The sequence below is a fragment of the Staurois parvus genome, unplaced genomic scaffold (genome assembly GCF_062004578.1).
Source record: "Staurois parvus isolate SC_StPar_1 unplaced genomic scaffold, SC_StPar_1.0 ptg000364l, whole genome shotgun sequence".
NCBI lineage: Eukaryota > Metazoa > Chordata > Amphibia > Anura > Ranidae > Staurois > Staurois parvus.
Genome location: NW_028318160.1, coordinates 675,257 through 697,101, shown reverse-complemented (window position 1 = coordinate 697,101; position 21,845 = coordinate 675,257). Strand labels below are relative to the sequence as shown.

Below are 21,845 nucleotides of genomic sequence, written 5' to 3'. Positions count from 1 at the left end.
TGGTACTGTAAGGGACCGCCCGGCGGTACTACTAGCACTCCACTGAATAGGCGTCCCCAGCGCACGGAGTCTAAGTCCCAGGGTGCTTGTTCACCAGGGCCCCTGATGGTGGGGATGGACTTGGAGCTCCCTGAGACCAGGTCGTGACTACCGGGTGCGTCCGTCAGTGGTAGTAGTATGCGCAAGGGGCTCCCCCGGGGAAGAGTCTGATGTGAGGAGGTCAGAAGACCCCACTGCACGGGATGGATGGATGGATGAGCAGGGTCAGACGGGCCGGGTCGGTAACAGAGAGGGCGGCAAGGTACAAGGCAGCGGGCATAGAATGGTCGGGTCACACGCCAGGTCAGCAACAGCAGGTCAAATCCAATAGGGGGCATTCAGGAGAGAGGTCAGGCAAAGCAAGGGTCAGAACAGGCGAAAACAGCAAGGTCAGGTTCAATCCGGGTCAATAACTTACAGGGTACAGGTTCACAGGATTCAGAATGCAGGAAAGACCAGAAGGCACTGAATGACAGCTCAGGGTCGTTTAAATATCCCGCCCTGCGCTGCCATTGGTGCCCAGCGGGCGGCCGCGGCTTCTACTGCGCATGCGCGAACTCGAACGCCGCGGCCGGCCCGGAACCAGTGCTCGAGTCCCTGCGCCGGGCGGCATACTGCGCCTGCGCCGGGACCAACGCGGCGGGGATCGAGGGGATCCCTGACAGGATCTGTCATAAGCACTTAAGAGTGACAACTATACCCTATCTTTTTGCCCCCTCCTCAAATCATAGATGCTGTAATATAGCTTTCATGAATGAAACAAAATCTATGAGTGGAGTACAGGTGGATGAACTGTTTGCCTCCATCCATTAAGCATTTTTCATTTGCATGTATTATTCTCATTGTTAGAGTAGATTTCAAAATCAATACAAAATCACATCAATTAAGGTTACAAGATGTAAAACTTTACCATCAATGGGGCTATTGTTATCTTTTCCTGGGGTCCAACTTAAAGTCACACTTGTATCTTGAAAGGTGGAGAGTTCCAAGTTGTAAGGAGGCTCTGGTAAGTCTAAAAGCATTAAAATATTAGCAATGCAGTTAACATGATATGTGACAAAAGGTAATAGCTCTTAAGGGATCAAAGTATAATGAATATTTACGAATACCATTGACACCATATTAGTTACATCTAAATATACATACAAAACAAACAAACATAAAATAAAGACACATTTTTAGTTTAGTTATACATACTACAGTAATACCTCGGTTTACGAATTTAATTCGTTCTGCGTGAATTTTCGTATAGCGGAAAATTCGTAAACCGAAACACCGTTTCCCATAGGAATGCATTGAAAACCAATTAATCCATTCCTGAGGTCAGAAAAAAATTCAAACACAAGTCTTTTATCTGTACAAAACTCTTTATAAAGTGCACTTTTCAAAGGAATTAATATTGTACAGGGACAGGATTACTCAAGCAATAACATGTCAAACATCCAACTTCACATTTTAAAGCACACATCTTTTAAAACATGGCAATACAGAACACACATTAGCAGGCATGCACAGCACATGAGCTGGCATGGAAACCACCCCACAATGCAAAACACACAGTAGCAGGCATGCACAGCACATGAGCTGGCATGGAAACCACCCCACAATGCAAAACACACAGTAGCAGGCATGCACAGCACATGAGCTGGCATGGAAACCACCCCACAATGCAGAACACACAGTAAAAGACATGCAAAGGACAAACCTCACCTCCCTACCTTTCCACAGACACCAGCATGCATGTTGCTAAACCTCCCAGGCACAACACCGACTCCAGCATGCACAGTGCTACTGTGTAAACCTCCCAGGCACAACACAGACTCCAGCATGCACGGAGATATAAACCTCCCAGGCGCAATGCATCCTGGGGAAACTTGCTTCATATTGCGGTAAAAATTTGTAAACCGAGGCATTTATTATCAATGGATTTTCATTCGTAAACCGAAAGTTCCGTTAACCGAGTCGTACGTAAAACCGAGGTATCACTGTATATACATTAAATTATTAATACAGTTAACATGACAAAAAATGTATACACACTTCAACAGTTGCTATCTCTGCCCTTTATTAAAACCAGAATTATGGCAGCAATGGGTAGTATGTTTCCCCTAAATATGTCAGTAGTCGCACCACTGTTGATGTCATCATGTGACTGTCAGGAGAGAATCAAAGTAAATGGCGGAGGTAAGCTTGACTTTCGAGTAACGCAAGACTATTTTGAAGCGGTATTGTAAATTTGAAAATGTGTGTGAAGTTCAAAGACAATGGCGAAGTAAGTTCGAAACAAAACCACTAACACAACTAGCAATCACACAAATTTGTGATAAGTTAGAAACCAATGGCACTATGTGTGATGTGCACAAGCAAAGATCTGGTAGGCGTTGCACAACAACAAGTTCTGCTTCCTCGGATATTGTGTTCTAGTGGTCTGTCAAACATTGAGCACATGAGACAGGAAATAGCAGATCAAGAATGCAATGTATTCTGAAGAGAGCACAGTGGAAATGTTTCATCCTGAGACATGCCATGAATGAAGATGGACCTGATTGGAGAATAAAGTACTTTGAGTGGTTTCGACACATGGTATATGAGGATGAGGAGTTTGTACAGAAAATGGTGTGGTCAAATGAAGCGCAGTTTAAACTAAATGGTACAATGAACAGTCATAATTTTGTTTATTGGCCACCAATAAATCCTCACATTTATGTGGACAAAGCAGTCAATGTACCAGGGCAAAATGTCTGTCTGGTGTGGACTGTCATCCAAGGGTTTAATTGGACCATTATTTTTTGAAGGCACAGTCACTGGTCCAGTGTACCTTGACAAACTTCGCACATCCATTTTACCGGCCATTATGCAGTTTATGTGGATGAACAATTTTACTTCCACCAGGATTGTGCACCACTTCACTATCACCGATGACATTCTGCCAGGACGTTGGATAGGACGTAGAGGTGATGTTGGATTCCCTCCTCATTGCCTGGACTTAACACCCCTCGATTTCTATCTGTGGGGAACACTAACGGATGTGGTGTAGAAAACCACCCACACTGACTGCACTATGGGAAGAAACTGAAACAAAGTGCAGAGCAATTCTTGTGGACACTTTAGTCAATGTTGTTCATGCAGTAGTTCACCGAAATCAAAAGTGTCTGGATGACCACTGGTGACCATTGAGCACCTAGTGTGATTTGCATAATTCAAACATGACTTACAGCTACCCTTTGATGTTTATATAAATCTAGTAATAAAATGTGCATGCATATATTTTTCATGTTGAACTGTGTATGCATTTTTATGTATTATATAAAAAGTACATAATAAAGAGACTTGGCCACTCAGTCAGTTAGGAACGGCAGACATTAGTGAATGTTAGGCTTGGTTCACAATAATGCAATGTCATTTTCATTTTATTCCAAGTGCATCTAGGTAGTTGCTTCCTACTTTGATCTGACTTTGATCCACTTCAATGTGACTTTTGAAGTGGAAGTAGCATTAGATAAGCATTCCTATCACACTTTGATAAACTCAAGTGGTTTTTTTTTAACCCTCACCTCTTTTTTTCAGGTCATCCTTGCTGCCTAAACATTCTCCTATCAAACACATTCCATTCACACCTGAGCTTAATGCAGTGTTTCTCAACTCCAGTCCTCATGGACCCCCAACAGGTCATGTTTTCAGGATTTCCATTATTTTGCACAGGTGATTTGATCAGTTTCACTGCCTTAGTAATTACCACAGCTGTTTCATCTGAGGGAAATCCTGAAAACATGACCTGTTGGGGGTCCATGAGGACTGGAGTTGAGAAACACTGGCTTAATGGAAATGCATGTTCCCACTATGCTTTTTTCCCTTGTAAATGTGAATTGTAAATAAGGCAGCCCATTCACTTGAATGGGCTGCCATATGTGCAGCAAACACCCCAAAGTAGCTCAAGAACCGCTTCGGCCGTGGAGCGCTGCATGTTTCTTTAGTGTGCACTTTGGCGTGTTTGTAGCGCATTTTGTCATGAAGCAAAATGCGCATTTGCTAACTGTGGTTGGGGTGTCATTAAACATTAGACTGCACTCACACCTTTGCATTTCCAAACGTGCGGCGACCAGCACAGAAAATATGCTTGGCTGCGTGTTTCAGAAATGCGCTGCAAACTGGAGTTGCCTAAATGGCATACTAACCATGATTGGGATGTCATTAACAATTAGGTTGCATTCACTTCTTCATGTCTCTGAATGCACCTGCAGAAAATGATCGCTTGCTTCGGAAACGCATTGCAAATGTGCATTACACTTGTGTTGCCAAAATGACATGCTAACTGCAATTGAAATGTCATTACCATCAGGCTGCATTTGCATCTGCACATTTTTGAACTAATGGCAACCCACACAGAAAATGCAAGCTTTGACGTGTATTTCGTAAAAACACATTTCAAACATGCAATGTGCTTGCATTGCCATAATGGCATGCTAACCACAATTGGGGTGTCATTAAAAATTTGGCTACATTCACATCTGCTCTTTTCTGAACACGCAGCACCCTACACAGAAAATTCAGGTTTTGCCATGCGTTTCGGAAGCACACTGCAAAGGTGCAGTTGTGTTACCATATTGGCATGTTAATTACGATCGGGTGTCATTAACAATTAGGCTGCATTTACATCTGAGTATTTATTTATGAACGTGAGGAAACAGATAAAGCATGCTTTGCCATAATGGCAATGCAAGCATGATGCGTGTTTCCAAAACGTGGCAAAGCATGCGTTTTCTGTGCAGGTTGCGGAAACATACAGATTTTAATGCATCCTAATTGTTCAAGCGGTAGTAAACCACTAAAAAAAAAAAAGCCCCTGCAGGATAATGTCCTAATGTACTAGCGCATGACAGCCTTACTTTAACCACTTGCCTACCAGGCACTCGTACGGCCCTTCCTGCCCAGGCCAATTTTCAGCTTTCAGCACTGTAGCATTTTGAATGACAATTGCACTGTATCCATATGAAATTTTTATCATTTTTTTTCCCCACACAAATAGCGCTTTCTTTTGGTGGTATTTAATAGCCACTTGGTGTTTTTTTTTTTTCCAAATGTTTTGCTCTTTTTTTTGTTTATAGCGCAAAAAATAAGTTTTTCCTTGTTTCTATTATAAAATTTTGCAAACAGGTGATATTTCTCCTTCACTGATGTGCGTTGATGAGGCTACATGGATATGCAGCACTGATGGGCATTGATAGGCAGCACTGATGGGCACTGATGAGGTGGCATGGATAGGCAGCACTGATAGGCAGTACTGATGAGCTGGCACTGATGAGGCGGCACTGATATGCAACAATGATGGGCACTGATAGGCGACACTGATAGGCGATACTGATTGGCGGCACTGCTAGGCACTGATGGTTGGCATTGCTGGGCACTGATGGGTGGTACTGCTGGGGGGCACTGCTGGGCACAGGTGAGTGGCACTACTAGGCACTGATGGGCACAGGTGGGTGGCACCAGGGGCGGACTGACCACTTGGAAACTCGGGCACTGCCCGAGGGCCTGGGGTCAGTAGGGGGCCCCATGAGATGCCCTGGTACCTTTTTCATAGGCTTTTTTGAGTTTAGGCAAGGACACAGGGGCCCCATGATCCCCTTTTGCCCGGGGGCCCCATGAGTTGTCAGTCCGCCCCTGGGTGGCACTGATGGGCACAGGTTAGTGGCACTGCTGGGCACTTGTGGGTGGCACTGCAGGGCACAGGTGGGCGGCACTGGTGGTACCCTCTCCTCCAAAAAGGTGCCAAATGTGGCAGTGGAGGGAGGAGGCAGATAAGTGGAGCTTCCACTTTTGGATGGAACTCTGCTTTATGATGGATAAAAAGTTTCTCTCTCTCTCTCTCTCTCTGTATATATATATATATATATATATATATATATATATATATATATATATATATATATATATATATACACACACACTGTATTGACAAAAGTATTGGGATACCTGCCTTTACACATACATGAACTTTATTGGCATCCCAGTCTTAGTCCGTAGGGTTCAATATTGAGTTGGCCCACCCTTTGCAGCTATAACAGCTTCAGCTATTCTGGGAAGGCGGTCCACAAGGTTGAGGAGTGTGTCTATGGGAATATTTGACCATTCTTCCAGAAGTGCATTTGTGAGGTCAGGCACTGATGTTGGACGAGAAGGCCTGGCTCGCAGTCTCCGTTCTAATTCATCCCAAAGGTGTTCTTTTGGGTTGAGGTCAATACTCTGTGTGGGCCAGTCAAGTTCCTCTACCTCAAACTCGCTCATCCATGTGTTTATGAACATTGCTTTGTGCACTGGTGCGCAGTCATATTGGAACAGGAAGGGGCCATCCCCAAACTGTTCCCACAAAGTTGGGAGCATGAAATTGTCCAAAATGTCTTGGTATGCTGACGCCTTAAGAGTTCCCTTCACTGAAACTAAGGGGCCAAGCCCAACTCCTGAAAGACAACCCCACACCACAATCCCCCCTCAACCAAACTTGACACTTGGCACAATGCAGTCAGACAAGTACCGTTCTCCCGGCAACCGCCAAACCCCGCCAAACTCCATCGGATTGCCAGACAGAGAGGTGTGATTCGTCACTGCAGAAAACACGTCTCCACTGCTCTAGAGTCCAGGGGTGGCGTGCTTTACACCACTGCATTCAATGCTTTGAATTGCACTAGGTGATGGAAGGATTGGATGCAGCTGCTGGGCCATGAAGCTCTCAATGCACTGTTGTGCCAATCTGAAGGCCACATCGAAGTTTGGAGGTCTTTAGCTATTGACTCTGTTGACAGTTAGTGACTTCTGTGCACTGAGCGCTTCAGCATATGCTAACCCTTGCTTTGTCACTTTGTGGCTGAGTTGCTGTTGTTCCCAGTTGCTTCCACTTTACCACTAACAGTTGATTGTGGAATATTTAGTAGAAAGGAAATTTCACAGATGGAGTTATTGCACAGGTGGCAACCTATCACGGTACCACGCTTAAATTCACTGAGCTCCTGAGAGCGACCCATTCGTTCACAAATATTTGTAGAAGCAGTCTGAATGCCTAGCTGCTTGATTTTATACACCTGTGGCCATGAGGTGACCTGAATCCAATGATTTGGAGGGGTGTCCCAAAACTTTTGGCATTATGTGTGTATGTATATACACTGCTCAAAAAAATTTAACACTTTGAAAACATATCAGTTCTCAATGGGGAAAAATATATGGATACTGGATATCTATAGTGATATGGACTGGGTAATGCGTTGGGAATGTAAGGATGCCCCATCATTTGATGGATATGAAAATCATCAACCTACAGAGGACTGAATTCAAAGACACCCTGAAAATCAAAGTTAAAAAAAATTAGGCAGCAGGCTAGTCCATTTTGCTGAAATTTCATTGCAGCAACTCAACATGGTACTCAGTAGTTTGTATGGCCACAACGTGCTTGTATGCATGCCTGACAACATTTGAGATGATGGATGGTGTCCTGGGGTATTTCCTCCCACATCTGGACCAGAGTATCACTGAGCTCCTGGAAAGTCAGGTGCAACCTGGCGGAGTCGGATGGACCAAAACATGATATCCCACAGGTGTTATATTAGATTTAGGTTAGATGAGTGTGGGGGCCATTCAATAGTATCAATTCCTTCAGCCTCCAGGAACTGTCTGCATACTCTCACCACGAGGCCCGGAAATGTCGTGTCTCAGGAGGAACCCAGGACCCACTGCACCAGCATAGGGTCTGACAATGGGTCCAAGGATTTCATCCCGATACCTAATGGCAGTCAGGGTGCCTTTGTCTAGCCTTTAGAGCTCTGTGTGTCCCTTCATGGATATGCCTCCCCAGACCATCACTGACCCACCATTAAAATGGTCATGCTGAACGATGTTACAGGCAGATTAGCGTTCTCCATGGCTTTTCCAGACCCTGTCACATTTGCTCAGGGTGATTCTGCACTCATCTATGAAAAGCACAGGATGCCAGTGGCGAACCTGCCAATTCTGCTGTTCAATGGAAAATTCCAATCGAGCTCTATGGTGCCGGCAGGTGAGCACAGGGCCCACTAGAGGACATCGGACCCTCAGGCCACCCTCATGAAGTCTGTTTCTGATTGTCTGGTCAGAGACATTCACACCAGTGGCCTGCTGGAGGTCATTTTGTAGGGCTCTGGCAGTGCTCATCCTGATCCTCCTTGCACAAAGGAGCAGATATCGGTCCTGCTGATTGGTTAAGGACCTTGTCCGGCCCTGTCCAGCTCTCCTAGAGTAACTGCCTGTCTCCTGGAATTAACAATTACCTCTGCTACTTAACTGACCAGATCAATATACCAGGAGTTTAATTGACTTGATGTTATACTCTGAATAAAAAAAAAAGTGTTCCTTAACCCTAGGCCTCCATCACTTAACTGTGCCCAATGCTCCCATCACCCCACACCCTTCCGCAGAAGCCAAATTCTACACAACTTAGTTTCCTTTCCTCTTCTGCCAAAACCAGATTCATCTTCAATTACGCTCTTTGGTATGTCCACTCTGTCTGCAACAAACTCAACTCTCTTCATGACCTTTTTATTGTGAACTTCTTTTGTCAGCTTGCCATTATTGAAATCTGGCCCCATGATTCCAACACTGCTTCCCCTGTTTCCCCCATGGCGGCCTTCTCTGGGCTCACTCCCCCAGACCCAGTGGACGGAAGGGAGGTGGAGTGGGAATCATTCTATCCCACATAGCACCTTTCAGGTACTTCACCCTCCACCCTCTCTCTCACTCTCCTCATTTGAGGCACATTGCATTCATCTATTTTCTCCAGTTTCTTTAACTGCTGTGATCTAGCAGCCCCTGGACCGATATCAACCTTCCTTGAATACTTTGCTGCTTGGCTGCTGTACTTTTTCTCAACTGAAATTCCCGAAATCATTCTTGGCAACTTCAACATCCCTGTTAATACTAACACTCCAATACTTCTAAACTTCTCCATCCAACCTCCTCTTTTGACTTGAAGCAAAGTATAAATTCTTCTATTTACTCTGACGGCAATATCCTTGGCTTGTTATCTCCTACCTATGCACTTCATGCAACTTCACCAACAATCCTTTTCCTCTCTCTGATTACTACCTTATTAGCTTTGCTCTTCCCCTGTCTTCTAGCTCCTCTCCCCCCAACTGCCTAACAGTTACCCACAGAAACCTCCATCTCACCCCTGTCCTGCTCCAATCTAGCCACATTTGTCTACAACAGTTCACTGTCATCCATCCTAGAAACTCTTGCCCCCCTCAAAACACACATGACCAGGCCCAGACCCTTACAACCTTGGCATACAGATGACACCAGAAGCCTGAAAGAAATATAGCCACCCTCTTGAGTGTGGAGTAAAATTAAGTCTCAGAAAGATTTCAACCAATATAAATCTGCCCTACAAAAATAGTATTTCTGCCAAGCAGACCTATTTTAATCACTCTCATTAACACCTTCCCATCCAATCCCCGTCAACTCTTTTCTACCTTCATATCTCTACTTCGTCCTCCACCCACTACCTTAATCACTGCTCATGAGATCGCCAATCAATTAAAAAATAAGATTGATAAAATTTGTGATGAGATCTCTGCTGTACAGATATCCACCCCATTTATGGCTCCATGTCCACAGCTACATTCATTACTTCCCTCATTCAATCCCACTACTATAGACGAGGTTGCTAAACTTTTTTCTAACTCCCACCTAACCACCTGACCCTGAACCCCATTTCCTCACAGATGCCACGATCACCCTCTGGCTCTATCCTTCTAAATCACTCTCTTCTGGCATCTTCCCCAACTTTCTAGTCACCCCCATACTTAAAAAGCCCTCATTGGACCACACAAGTCTTAACCTACTTCCCATCTTCTTTCTCCCCTTGTCCTCCAAATTCCTTGAGTGTCTAGTCTACAACTGACAGAGCAATCTGCATTTTGCTCTCAACACAGTTTTGGCTCTATTTGGAACATGTATGCTCTTTGGACAAAGTAAAGAGAAATTTTATTCATCCTCATCTGATTGCCAACTTTAGCTACATGGAAGGACTCTTGTGTTGCGGGGTGAAGACTGCAAGTCGGGCATGGTGGGTGGAAACAGAGAGCTCTTGCCAGCCCGATTGCATGATGGGGTTGCAGTGCCATTATCTTGCTTGTGTGAATGGCTAAAACCAATGGAAACTATTCAGTACTCCTGCTCCTGAACCTCTCTGCAGCCTCTGACACAGTGGACCACCCTCTCATTCTCAAAAAGCTCCACTCTATTGGTCTCCATGACTATTCACCAGTTCTCATCCTACTTATCCCACTACACCTTCACTTTACTCTCCCCTTCCTTTATCTGTCGGGATCCCATCACAGTTCTGTTCTTAGACCTCTTCTATTCTCGATCTACACCTCCTCCCTGGGTCAGTTTATAGCCTCCCATGGCTTCCAATACCATTTTTACGCTTATGACACTCAAATCTATCTATCTTTCTACTCCACAGCTCACTCCATCAGTCTCCACACGCATCACTAATTTACTAACAGACATATGAGCCTGGATGTTACACTACTTCCTCAAACTCAATCTATCAAAACCAACCGCATAATATTTCCTCCCCCACGTGCCTCTTTCCCGACTTCTCTGTCAAGATTGATGGCACAATTACCAACCCTTTCCCCTCATGCCAAGGCGCTAGGTGTTATCCTGGACTCTGGACTATCATTTTGGCCCTACATCGCATCACTGACCAAAGCTTGCCACCTCAATATTGCCAAAATACGCTCCTTCCTAACCAATGACACCACAAACCTAATTAACTCCCTGGTCATCTGCCACCTTGATTACTGCAACTCCCTCCTCATTGGCTTACGTCTATATAGGCTATCCCCTCTTCAGTCCATCATAAATGCTGCTGCCAGACTCATCCACCTTACCAACTGTTCAGTGTATGCTAGTCCTCTCTGCAAATGCCTCAACTGGCTTCCTCTTACCCAACAAATTAAATTAAAAATACTAACAACATCATACGAAGCCATACACAACACGGCTCCCAGCTACATCACTAACTCATCTCAAAATATCAACCAAATTGTTCTCTTCGCTCTCTAGCTCCCATGTCACTTCCTCCCTTGCTTGCGTTCAGGACTTTTTCTGAGTCTCTCCCATCCTATGGAATTCCCTACCCCAATCTGTCCAACTTTCTCCTACTCTGTCTACTTTTAGAAGATCCCTGAAATCCCATCACCCCAAGCCTATCCTGCCCCCACCTAAAAACTGTACTTTATTTTCTCCATTAGCTCATCCCCCTTTGTATTACTTAACCCTCTCACGGGGCATGCAGGCTCTGCTGTCAAATCACTTCTGCTGTAAACTGTCACAGCAAAAGCCGATCTGTAAGGATGTTCACCGGGACTTGCAGATCCTCAGGCAGGGAGAAAGAACAGAGCTGTACCTACACTATATTGCCAAAAGTAATGGGACAGAAATTCAAATAATTGGATTCAGGTGTTTCAATCACCTTTATGGCAACAGGTGTATAAAATCAAGTACATAGGCATGCAGACTGCTTCTACAAACATTTGTGAAAGAATGGGTCACTCTCAGGAGCTCAGTGAATTCAATCGTGGTACTGTGAGAGGTTGCTACCTGTACAATAAGTCCATCCATGAAATTTCCTTGCTACTAAATATTCCACGGTCAACTGTTAGTGGTATTATAACAAAGTAGAAGCCACTTGGAATAACAGCAACTCAGCTACAAAGTGGTAGGCCACGTAAAATGATAGAGCGGGGTCAGCGCAAAAGTCGCCAATTATGTGCAGAGTAAAGAGCTAAAGACCTTCAAAATTTGTGTGGCCTTTAGCTTAGCACAACAATAGTGCATAGAGAGCTTCATGGAATGGGTTTCCATGGCTAAGCCTCTGCATCCAAGCCTTACATCACAAAGTACAATGCAAAGTGTCAGATGCAGTGGTGTAAAGCACTCAGCCACTGGACCTCTTGTTCCAACATGACTACGCACCAGGGAACAAAGCAAGGTCCATAAAGACATCGATGAGCGAGTTTGGGGTGGAGGAACTTGACTGGCCTGCACAGAGTCCTGACTTTATGATAGAACATCTTTGGGATGAATTAGAGTGGAGATTGCAAGCCAGGCCTTCTCGTCCGACAACAGTGCCTGATCTCACAAATGCGCTTCTGGAAGAATGGTCAAACATTCCCCTAGATACACTGCTAAACCTTGTGGAAAGCCTTCCCAGAGGGGTTGAAGCTGTTATAACTGCAAAGGGTGGGCCAACTCAATATTGAACCCTATGGACTAAGACTGGGATTCCATTAAAGTTCATATGCATGTAAAGGTAGGTGCCCCAATACTTTTGGCAATATAGTGTATGTTTACATAGGCACAGCTCTTTTGTGAAAGGAGGGAGTGATCGATTGTGTGTCCTTGCAGAGCTGGGAACATGATCTATCACTTTGTCTTGTACCTGCGCCATCTATTGTACACGAAGCACATAGCACGGCACACACTTAACCCTTTGATCACCCTAGATGTTATCCCATTTTCAAGCAGTGTCATTAGTATAATAATCAGTGTATATTTTAAGCACTGATCACTGTATTTGTGTCATTGGTTCCCAGAAAGTGTCATTGTAAAAATGTCTGCTGCAATATTGCATTCCCACTATAATTCGCTGATCGCCGCCATAAATGGTATAACATTTTTTTTTTAAATTCCTGTATATGTCCTGTAGTTTGTAGATGCAATAACGTTTGCGTAAACTAATCCATATACGCTTATTGGGATTTTTTAAATACTGGCTGAATTCACACTAAGTGCGGTGGCGTTTTACAGCATTGTAAAATGCTGGTCACCCCAAGGATTCACAGAAACCAATTGTTTTCCATGTGTCCATTCACACTGCAACACAGGCCAAAGCTGCACTGCAGTGAGATGTGATAAAGTGCAGACATGCTAAATTTTTTTGCTGTGCATCATTCAGGATCGCATGTGACTGTACAGCAACACACTGTGCTGCTGTACAGTTACATACATGAAACTTACTTTTGTACACTTCAAATAAAGTTCAGTGGGGAAAAAAAAAAAAAAAAGACAGCTGTGTGATGTGTTGAATTGTGCACCACGCCACCCCCTACTGCACCCGAAATGGATAGCTGCTGGAGAGGAAACCGCTGCAGTTTACCTCACCAGCAGCTGTTCGTTCTCTGTGAATTAGCCCTAACTACTTAAAGTGCACCTGAGTTTAAAAGGTGAAGATTTCCTATCTAAGTAACATCTGGAAATGTAGAATCAACCTAGGCAATGCCCTGAAAAATCTACCATTTGTCATACTGTAAATTACTCTTGAAAAATACTGTGTTGCTCACAGTTCCTGATGTTGAATCTGAAGACCAGCAGTACAAGAATCTCCCTGTGTCTGCCATGTGGAACTTTGAAGCATAATTCTGTACTGCTAATTACTTATTAATTAAGCAGTTAACGTTGGAAACATTCTGTCCACTCATTTAGCTTTGATGCTGCTAACATTTAATATTTATTACCTAATGATTTTTATCACTAGTTAATTTGATTTTTTAAATGTTTTTATCATCTGCATATATACTGTATATTTAAAGAGATCTGTCATTGATAGTCCAGTTGGAGCTGAGGCAGTGTTTATGCAAGAATGCTAGTACAGCTTGGTGTGGTTCATTTTTATGCATGCAATATATCTTTGGTTTGTCATCTAAATGTATACTAATTTTTTCTTGTTCAAACAATTTTATTAACAATAAACGGGGATGACACAAACAAGGAGACATTGTTAATACATATTAGGCATTGATGTGACAGTAGGATACAATAAAATGAATGAGGGACAAGGCATTAACGCCTATACATTTCTAACGGAAACAGGTAAATAGAAATCAATGACAGAATACAAGATGGTATCAGTCAATCATGGTAATGTCTCCCAAGTGCATTAAAGAAATAGGGGGAATTCTGGAGGGGGTCAGACAGGGGCGGAAGGGGGGGGAAGGGGAAGAAGAACAACAACCATGACTCCATGAACATTCATCAAATTCACAACAGCCTCTACGCGCTACGCACAAGGGGTTATGGAAAATGTCTTTGTCGTACAGTACTGAACTCAAGGGAGAAGCAGTGACTCGTCAAAGTTAGACGGAAGGAAATGCTCTACCCAAGGGCTCCATATGCGCAGGAATTTAGGGATCGTGTCAAGAACTGTGGCTTCCACCTTTGCGTGTATCATGGCTTGAGTTATTTTGGTTTTGACAGCCGCGACACTAAGAGTAGGGGATTTCCAAGACTTTGCTATAACCTGTTTAGCTGCTGTCGTGACTTGCATAAACAGCTTAAATTGCGAGTTGGAGATGCCAGAAGGGCATTGGTTGAGTAGGGCTGTCGTTGGGTCTGGCTGTATAGTGATAGTGCTAAATGTAGATATCATGGTAAAAATTTCATCCCAAAAGGTTCGGGCTACAGGACAGTCCCACCATATATGGTAATGTCCGCACAGCCTCTGAAACAGTTGGGCGAGTAATTAGGGGTAAATTTTGTGATTCTTGCTGGGACCAAGTACCAGCGGGTTAAAACTTTATAATTCGTTTCCAATGCTACAACGTTCTGCGAAGACGATTTTGTGTTGGCCCAAATGTGGTCCCAATCAGACGGGTCGAATTTCTTACCTAGATCCACTTCCCATTTATGGGTATATAGAGGGGGGGACGTGGTGGTCGAAGCGGCGAAGAGTGAGTATAAGCAGGAGATAAGCCCACGTCTATGAGGGTCTTTGCAACACGCTCGTTCAAAGAGAGACATGGTGTCTGGCCGATTGGTTATTGTAGCGTATGGGGCGTAAAAGTGTTGTAGCTGCAAGTATCTAAATATCTCAGAGGCCGGGAGGCTATGCGTTTCCCGCAGCGAGGCAAAGGATTTAAACTTATTCCTCTGTAGGAAGTGATGCGTACGGAGCAAATTAGCGGAGCACCAGGCTTTGAATAAACGGGGTGTCTGCCACGCCGGGGGAAAATCTGGGTTTCGTAGAAACGAGAGCATAGGATTATGTAGTGATTGGAGGAGGTAACGGGTTTTCAATTTATCCCATAAGGATAAAAAATGAGAAGTGATGGGGTTGGTTATAGAGCGGCGGTCTATCGGCCTCAACCAGAGTAGGTTAGCGGTGGATAGGGGATCGCATTTTATTGATTCAAGCGCAACCCATTGAGGAATTTCAAAGGTTGCATGATACTTAGGTAATTGGGCTAAATGCGCTGCTTGATAATATTTGCTGATGTCGGGTAGGCCTAGACCTCCAGCAAGCTTAGGGCGGTATAGGGTGGAGCGGGGTATACGAGGGCGAGTATTGCCCCATACATAGGAAAAGATGCGACGCTGCAGTGTGCGGAGGTAATGAGGGGGACTGGGACTGGAAGGACTCTAAACAGATATAGAATTTTTGGGAGGATTGACATGTTGATAACTGCTATTCTGCCTAGCCATGCGAGGGGGAGGGAAGACCATTTGGACATAAGGGCAGAGAGATGGTTTAGCATCGGAAGATAGTTAGCTGCGTAAAGGTCCGATAATCCAGGAGTCAGTTTGATTCCCAAGAAAGGGATATGACACTGTGACCAAGGGAATGGTAAAATCTGTTTCAGATGCGTCAACTCTTTAGGGGGGAGAGAAATGTTGAGTGCTGTAGATTTATTTGGGTTTATTATTAGACCAGAAAGCGCGCCAAACGCCTCGAGAAGCCGGAGTAGGGAAGGTGAAGAAGTCAACGGTGACGTGAGAAAGAGCAAGACGTCATCCGCAAAGAGACATAGCTTATGGTGTGTGCCCCCAATTTCGAGTCCCCTGACATCCGGATTAGCTCTAATTAAGAGGGCTAGGGGCTCTATAGCCAGAGCAAAGAGCAAGGGGGACAGAGGGCAGCCCTGTCTCGTGCCTCTGGAGATCGGGAACTGAGCTGACCTGTGCCCCAGATACCTAATTCTGGCCGAAGGTTCTCGATACAGCGAGAAGATCCAGGTTAAGAAATGTGGGCCAAAACCCCACCGATGCAAAATATAATCGAGGTATGGCCACGAGACTGTATCAAATGCTTTCCGGATATCTAGGGACAGGAAATATGTGGGAATATTACGGGATCTTGCCAAGTTTGCCAAAAGGGATGCACGTCTGATGTTATCTCCCGCTTGTCTAGTCGGGATAAAGCCCACTTGGTCATTATGAATTAAAGAGCCAATATACAGATTAAGACGTGAAGAAAGGACTTTTGCTAGCAGTTTGATGTCAATGTTGAGGAGAGAGATTGGCCTATAGTTGGACCACTGCGTGTCATCAGAATTCGGCTTTGGGATCATTGAAATGTTCGCTTGCACTGTTTCATGGTTGAAGGTTTGGCCAGATAGTAAAGCGTTAAAAGCATTAGTGAGGATAGGTGTAAGGAGATGAGCAAATTTTTTATAGTAAGTGGCTGAGAAGCCATCTGGCCCTGGGCGTTTACGTAGCTTTAGACTTTTAATAGCGTCTAAGGTTTCGGCTTGGGAGATGGGTCTTTCAAGTGCCGCTAACTGGCACTCTGAGAGTTTCGGGAAAGAAATGGAAGTTAAAAGGGTATCAGCCTGTGTGGGGTCGAAAGGTGTGGAAGAGGAGTAAAGTTGTGACAAGTGTTTATGGAACGTCCGTAGGATGTGTTCCGGGTTACTAGTGAGGTTGCCAGAGGAGGTGCGTATCCTGATAGGTTTAGTGAGCTGGTCGAGCCTGCGAAGTGAAAGAGCCAGGAATGGGTTTGCTTAGAAGCAGGGATAGGAGATAGTTGAGGAGATTTGTCGAGAAAGGGATATATTACATTGTTAGAGTCTCCGCTAACAATTAAAGTTCCGCGTTTATGATGGTCTATAACCGAGAGTATGTGTGAAAGGAATGGTAAAGGGTCTTGGTTTGGGGCGTAGTATGCAACAATGGTGACATCTACATCAAGGAGTTGCCCTACTAACAGGAGGTAACGACCTTCTGGGTCTTTGATTTCGGTGCATGGCACGAAAGGTGTTGTTCGATGGAAGGCGATCAGTACCCCCCTTCATTTGGCAGTGGCAGAGGCTGTGTAGACCTGAGGATATCGAGGACCAAAAAACTTAGGAGTGGAGTTGGAAGTGAAGTGTGTTTCCTGAAGACAGACCACGTGGGCTTTAAGTGTAGCAAAGGTTCGGAAAGCCTTATTACGTTTCTGCGGGATATTGAGGCCCTGAACATTCAGGGTAAGGACATTTAACGAGCCCATGGGGAAAGCGCATAGTGGATTGGATAGCATGGCACCACCGCCCAGGGTGGAGCCTGACGATTACTGCGGAGGATAAGATTGTTGCGGAGTATGTTAAGCAAAGTCATGGAGTCATGTTGGAGGGAGGAAAGAGGGGTACGGTAGGAGAGAGGTAACAGGAAAGAAAGGGTGTAAGAGGCCATTTAAGGCCTAAAAGGTGGGCTCCCAAGGACACCCTGAGTCAGGGTGGGCTAGGGAGCAATAGTAGCCCAAGTGTTATTAAATAACCAATAACACAGGGGCTAAGGTGGAGTGTGCAGGTACGCGGACCGTAAGGATGACAGCAATGTGATTACCAAATAGTGGCAAGGTCCCGGCAGAAAAAAACAGGTATATTAAAAAGAGAAAAACATCCAATAAAATCAGGGAATCCCAGACTCAGACGGCACTAATGGTGCTAGTGAAACCTCATGGGTGTAGGGGTATGGCATCGCATGCCGTCAAAGCCTAGGCTCCCAGATGTAAACTATTATAAAACCCAGGAGGGTGGGTTGCAGAACAGACCTCATGTTGTGGGGCAACCAAGATTTAACATGTAGAGGGAGAGAGAATACTAACGGTGCTAACCGTAGTGACAATCAAAAGAGTATATCGCATGGTGTGTGCGATAAAAAATAAGGGGGGGGAAAAAAAGGGATAAACATGGGACAGAGTTCAGTCCATGGTTTCTTGTGAGGGTAGGCCCGGAGACGAAAAACGCCCTCTCTTGTGGAAGTTGGATTGACCTTCAGTTGCACGCGTGGGGAAGGACTTCCGTGGCGAGCTGGATGTGGACCTCCGCTTGGCGCTCTCTGAAGGCGTCGCTGGGGGATGTAGTTGCAGGGTCCGCAGGGTGTCTATAAGGTCCTCAGGCGTCTTGCAGGTGTAATCTCGGGACTGGTGTCGGAATCGCACTGCAAAAGGGAAACTCCACCTATATTGTATCGCATGTTGTTGAAGTACTTGTAGGTGAGGTTTCATAGCCCTGCGTTTGGCGATGGTTGTGGGGCATAGATCCTGGAATAGTTGGTAGGTATGACCTTGGAACTGTAGAGATTCTGCGTTACGGGCAGCTTGTAGAAGTTGCTCCTTGGTACGGAAAAAGTGAAGCTTGGCTATAATGTCACGTGGCGGACCGTCATTGCGTCGTGGTGCTGACGCCCTGTGGACTCTGTCCAATTCCAATCTATCGATTGGGATAGCTGGGGCAAGCTCTTGGAACAGAGCTGTTATTGTCGATTGTACATCAACGATAGTTTCCGGAAGGCCCCGGACACGTAGATTTGAGCGCCGTGCTCGGTTTTCAAAGTCCTCTAGTCGTGTCAATAGAGTTGCGTTTTCGTCACGCAGGAGATCAAGGTCATCTGTATGTGTCTGAAGTGAGGCGTCAAGACCATCCACCCTCTGTTCTAGGTCCGCAGTGCGCTGTCCCAGTTCACGGATTTCCCTAGATAGTGTGGCAGTGATGCGGTCTGAGGTTTGTTTCAAAGCCTTGTGTAGCATTTTTTCAAAGCGTGACAACAGGTCTGGGGGTGTAAGGTCAGGCGTCATGGCTTGTGTATGGACATCTGGTTCAGGGTCAGACTCACCCTCAGACGTGCAGGGATGGCTGGGCTGCGGATCCTGCAGGGCTGCATATGCTCCTGCTGCCTGCTTGCTTCCACGTGCTGGGGCGGTGGCCATCTTTGAGGAGGCCTTTGCCAGGGCCTCCTTAATGGTTTTGGTGGATGGGGGGACCTGGTGCCGGGGTGCCCCTTTGACCATAGTGCTGCTTATATTGGGGGGGGGCTGTTATTCCAATCTCAGCCCCCCTGTTCTCTCTCTTCTCTCCCCTGGCTCTATGTGACGAGGGTAGCGGTGGGCAGGCCTATGGACGGCTCGCTGCAGGGACGGAGTCCTCTGTCGGATTCCTCCGACTCACCGCAGAGGATCCGTCACTGTCCAGGGCGGATCGGACCCTGGGAAGATCACCACGGGGACCAGGTCCCCTCCTGGTATATTGCGGGCCGGGGCCCGCTGCTTCAGGGAGCTGTCACCCGACGGGGAGACGGAGCCTCAGCGGGACATGTCTTTCCCGCCGGCCGCGCATGCGCACTCGTATACTCATTTTTTAATTAGAATTATTCTAGTATGTATAAATTCTTGACAAATTCAGTCGCTCGCTGTGTACAACTACAGATTGCAGATACAGATAGATTTCCATTGCACCCTACACAGCAGTATATCTGTAATAGTGTATAGCATTATGCAGTTTAAATTTGAACTATTTTGCTTATCTGTAAATCATCTCTTGTGCTTATTATATCAGATCCCCACTAACATCTCAGAACCCAGAGAAACAGCTTGAGCACCAATTAACAGGTATGCAGTATTTAATGCTATTGTTAAACCAGACAAAGATAAATGCCAACTTCACAGTGAGAAGAATTTTGAATCTAAAGTTAAACTGTCTCTGTACACTTACCGAGCATGATTAAACGAGCAGATCTACTCACTGAATCCAATTCACTAACAGCAACACATGTATAGTTTCCCTGGTCATCTTCCTGCACAGTCTCTATGGTGAGAATATACTTTTCAATAAAATACCTGCACAAAGAAAAACATAGTTTAATTTAAAAACTATAGCAATTACTTTTTTTCCTTAAAGCAATATTAAATCCAAAAGCAAACATTTATTATATTGCAGCTTATTCTTAGATGTGATGGCTTCATTAGTTTCCTTTTTTTTTTTTTTACTTTCTTTCCTCTATTTTCATCTGGTGATTCAGTCAGGAACGCTGCTGTTTTTGAGAAGTTCAAGCTCTCCAGCAGCATGTATCAGCTTACATAAAGGAGACCATCCATTTACCGCTGACAGGGGTGATTAATATGATCCCAAAAGGAAAAACAGTTTGCTGTTACTGATTATCAAGTATTAACTGGAGTGTGGCCTCAATTTGTTATTTGTATTCAAATCTGCTAATACATTTAACACTCATTTCCCTCTTAGACTGAGAATGCTGCTGTCTGTTGTGTCCTGACTCATTCCTGCATAGTGGTGTCTCACTAATACAGGAGGTGTGTTACTGGCCAGGTCACCAGGGGAAAACAAAGGGAAAAAGCCAAAGAAAGGAAAACTGATGCAGCCACCATATCTATGGATTGGCAAGCTGCAATATAATACACGTTGGGTTTTGGGTTCAATACCGCTTTAAGAATAAAACCTTGAAACAGACCCTATCATCAGACTATTTATGTCAACAAAAGTCTTCCCTTAACATTATATGCATGTTATCTACCTGATAAAGTCTCTCTTGTGTGGACACTCAAAAGCCGCAATACTGTTGATGGGCATTTCCATCTCCAATGTGATGTCAGCACCCCAACTCACTGACAAAAATATACAGTAAATTGGCTTTGTGTGCACCAAATGCCTTTGCAAACTCAGATATTACATTGTAAAAGTAGCAGTGACATCATCATTATGTTGCACATAGCTTTATGCAGAGAGCACAGCCGTGGGAGGGGCCCAGCATGCCTGCACGGCTGCCTGCAGAAGACTACAAGAAGAGGCATAGACAAGACCATTCACCCTGCACAAGGAGAGAGAGCAGCAGTTACCAGTCTTTATTACAAGAAGCTCCTGCACAGAGGAAAAGTTTCACACTGAGTTATTGCACAGGTCTGAAGGAAATACACAAAGCATACCAATATTCAAGGAGGAATACACATGTTTCTTGTATTTAGACAATATTTACTTCTCCTGGAGTTCAGCTTTAAATAATATACTTTTTTCCTTTTTTTCTATCCTTATTGCATCTTATTGCTACTAATCTCCTGCAGCCGCTTTTTGTCAACATGCATGCGCTCAAGAGGTGGCTACAGGGCGTTCTTGGCAGTGACAACAGTAGACCAACCATGACAAAAACAGTGGACCATATTTATATAAAAAAACTACTTGTAGTTTCCATTAAAATATCTGCTTATTAACATTACTAACATATGTATGAAGGTGTTGGATCTCAATAGAATAATAGAGTCATTATATTTCTATTTGTTCTAGATTGGGAAAAGCAAGATAAACAGACTTTTATAGTCTATGTGAACATGTACATATATGTATGTAAATATAGGTCTTGGTTTTTTTCTTTACATTCTAGCAACATGCGGTAGTAATTAGTCATGAATTGGCTAGCTTTCCCATCTCTGTTGGTGGGAAGCTGGAGTTTCTTTATGGGATGGCTATTAGGAGTGTAAGAATCTATTTCATATGCATTAAGCATACAAGTTTTATACTGTAATATTCCTTGATTAGGATGTTTATAAAAGATATAACTTTACATTAAGAATTTTTTGGGGAGTAACACACAGACAGACAGATAGGTGTAACACATCCCATCCCTCCTGACCCTTATGGAATGTCAGCTTAGTTCTGATTAGAGGTCCTGAGTAATACATTTCAGAAGCCAGACTCTGGCCTAGGGGAGGGGGAGCAAGACTGAAG

The 21,845-nt window shown here is 44.6% G+C and overlaps 1 protein-coding gene across 9 annotated transcripts in view; it reads right to left on the bottom strand.

Annotated features, from left to right (window-relative positions):
• Positions 1-21,845, bottom strand: part of L1CAM (L1 cell adhesion molecule) — a 721,289-nt gene that overhangs the window by 171,319 nt on the left and 528,125 nt on the right. For all 9 annotated transcript variants that reach the window (XM_089685157.1, XM_089685163.1, XM_089685158.1 and 6 more), the window contains 2 exons: positions 19,824-19,948; positions 950-1,051 (listed from right to left, as the gene is read on the bottom strand). In XM_089685157.1, the coding sequence (XP_089541283.1) occupies positions 950-1,051; positions 19,824-19,948 (227 nt within the window). The remainder of the gene's footprint in view (positions 1-949; positions 1,052-19,823; positions 19,949-21,845) is intronic.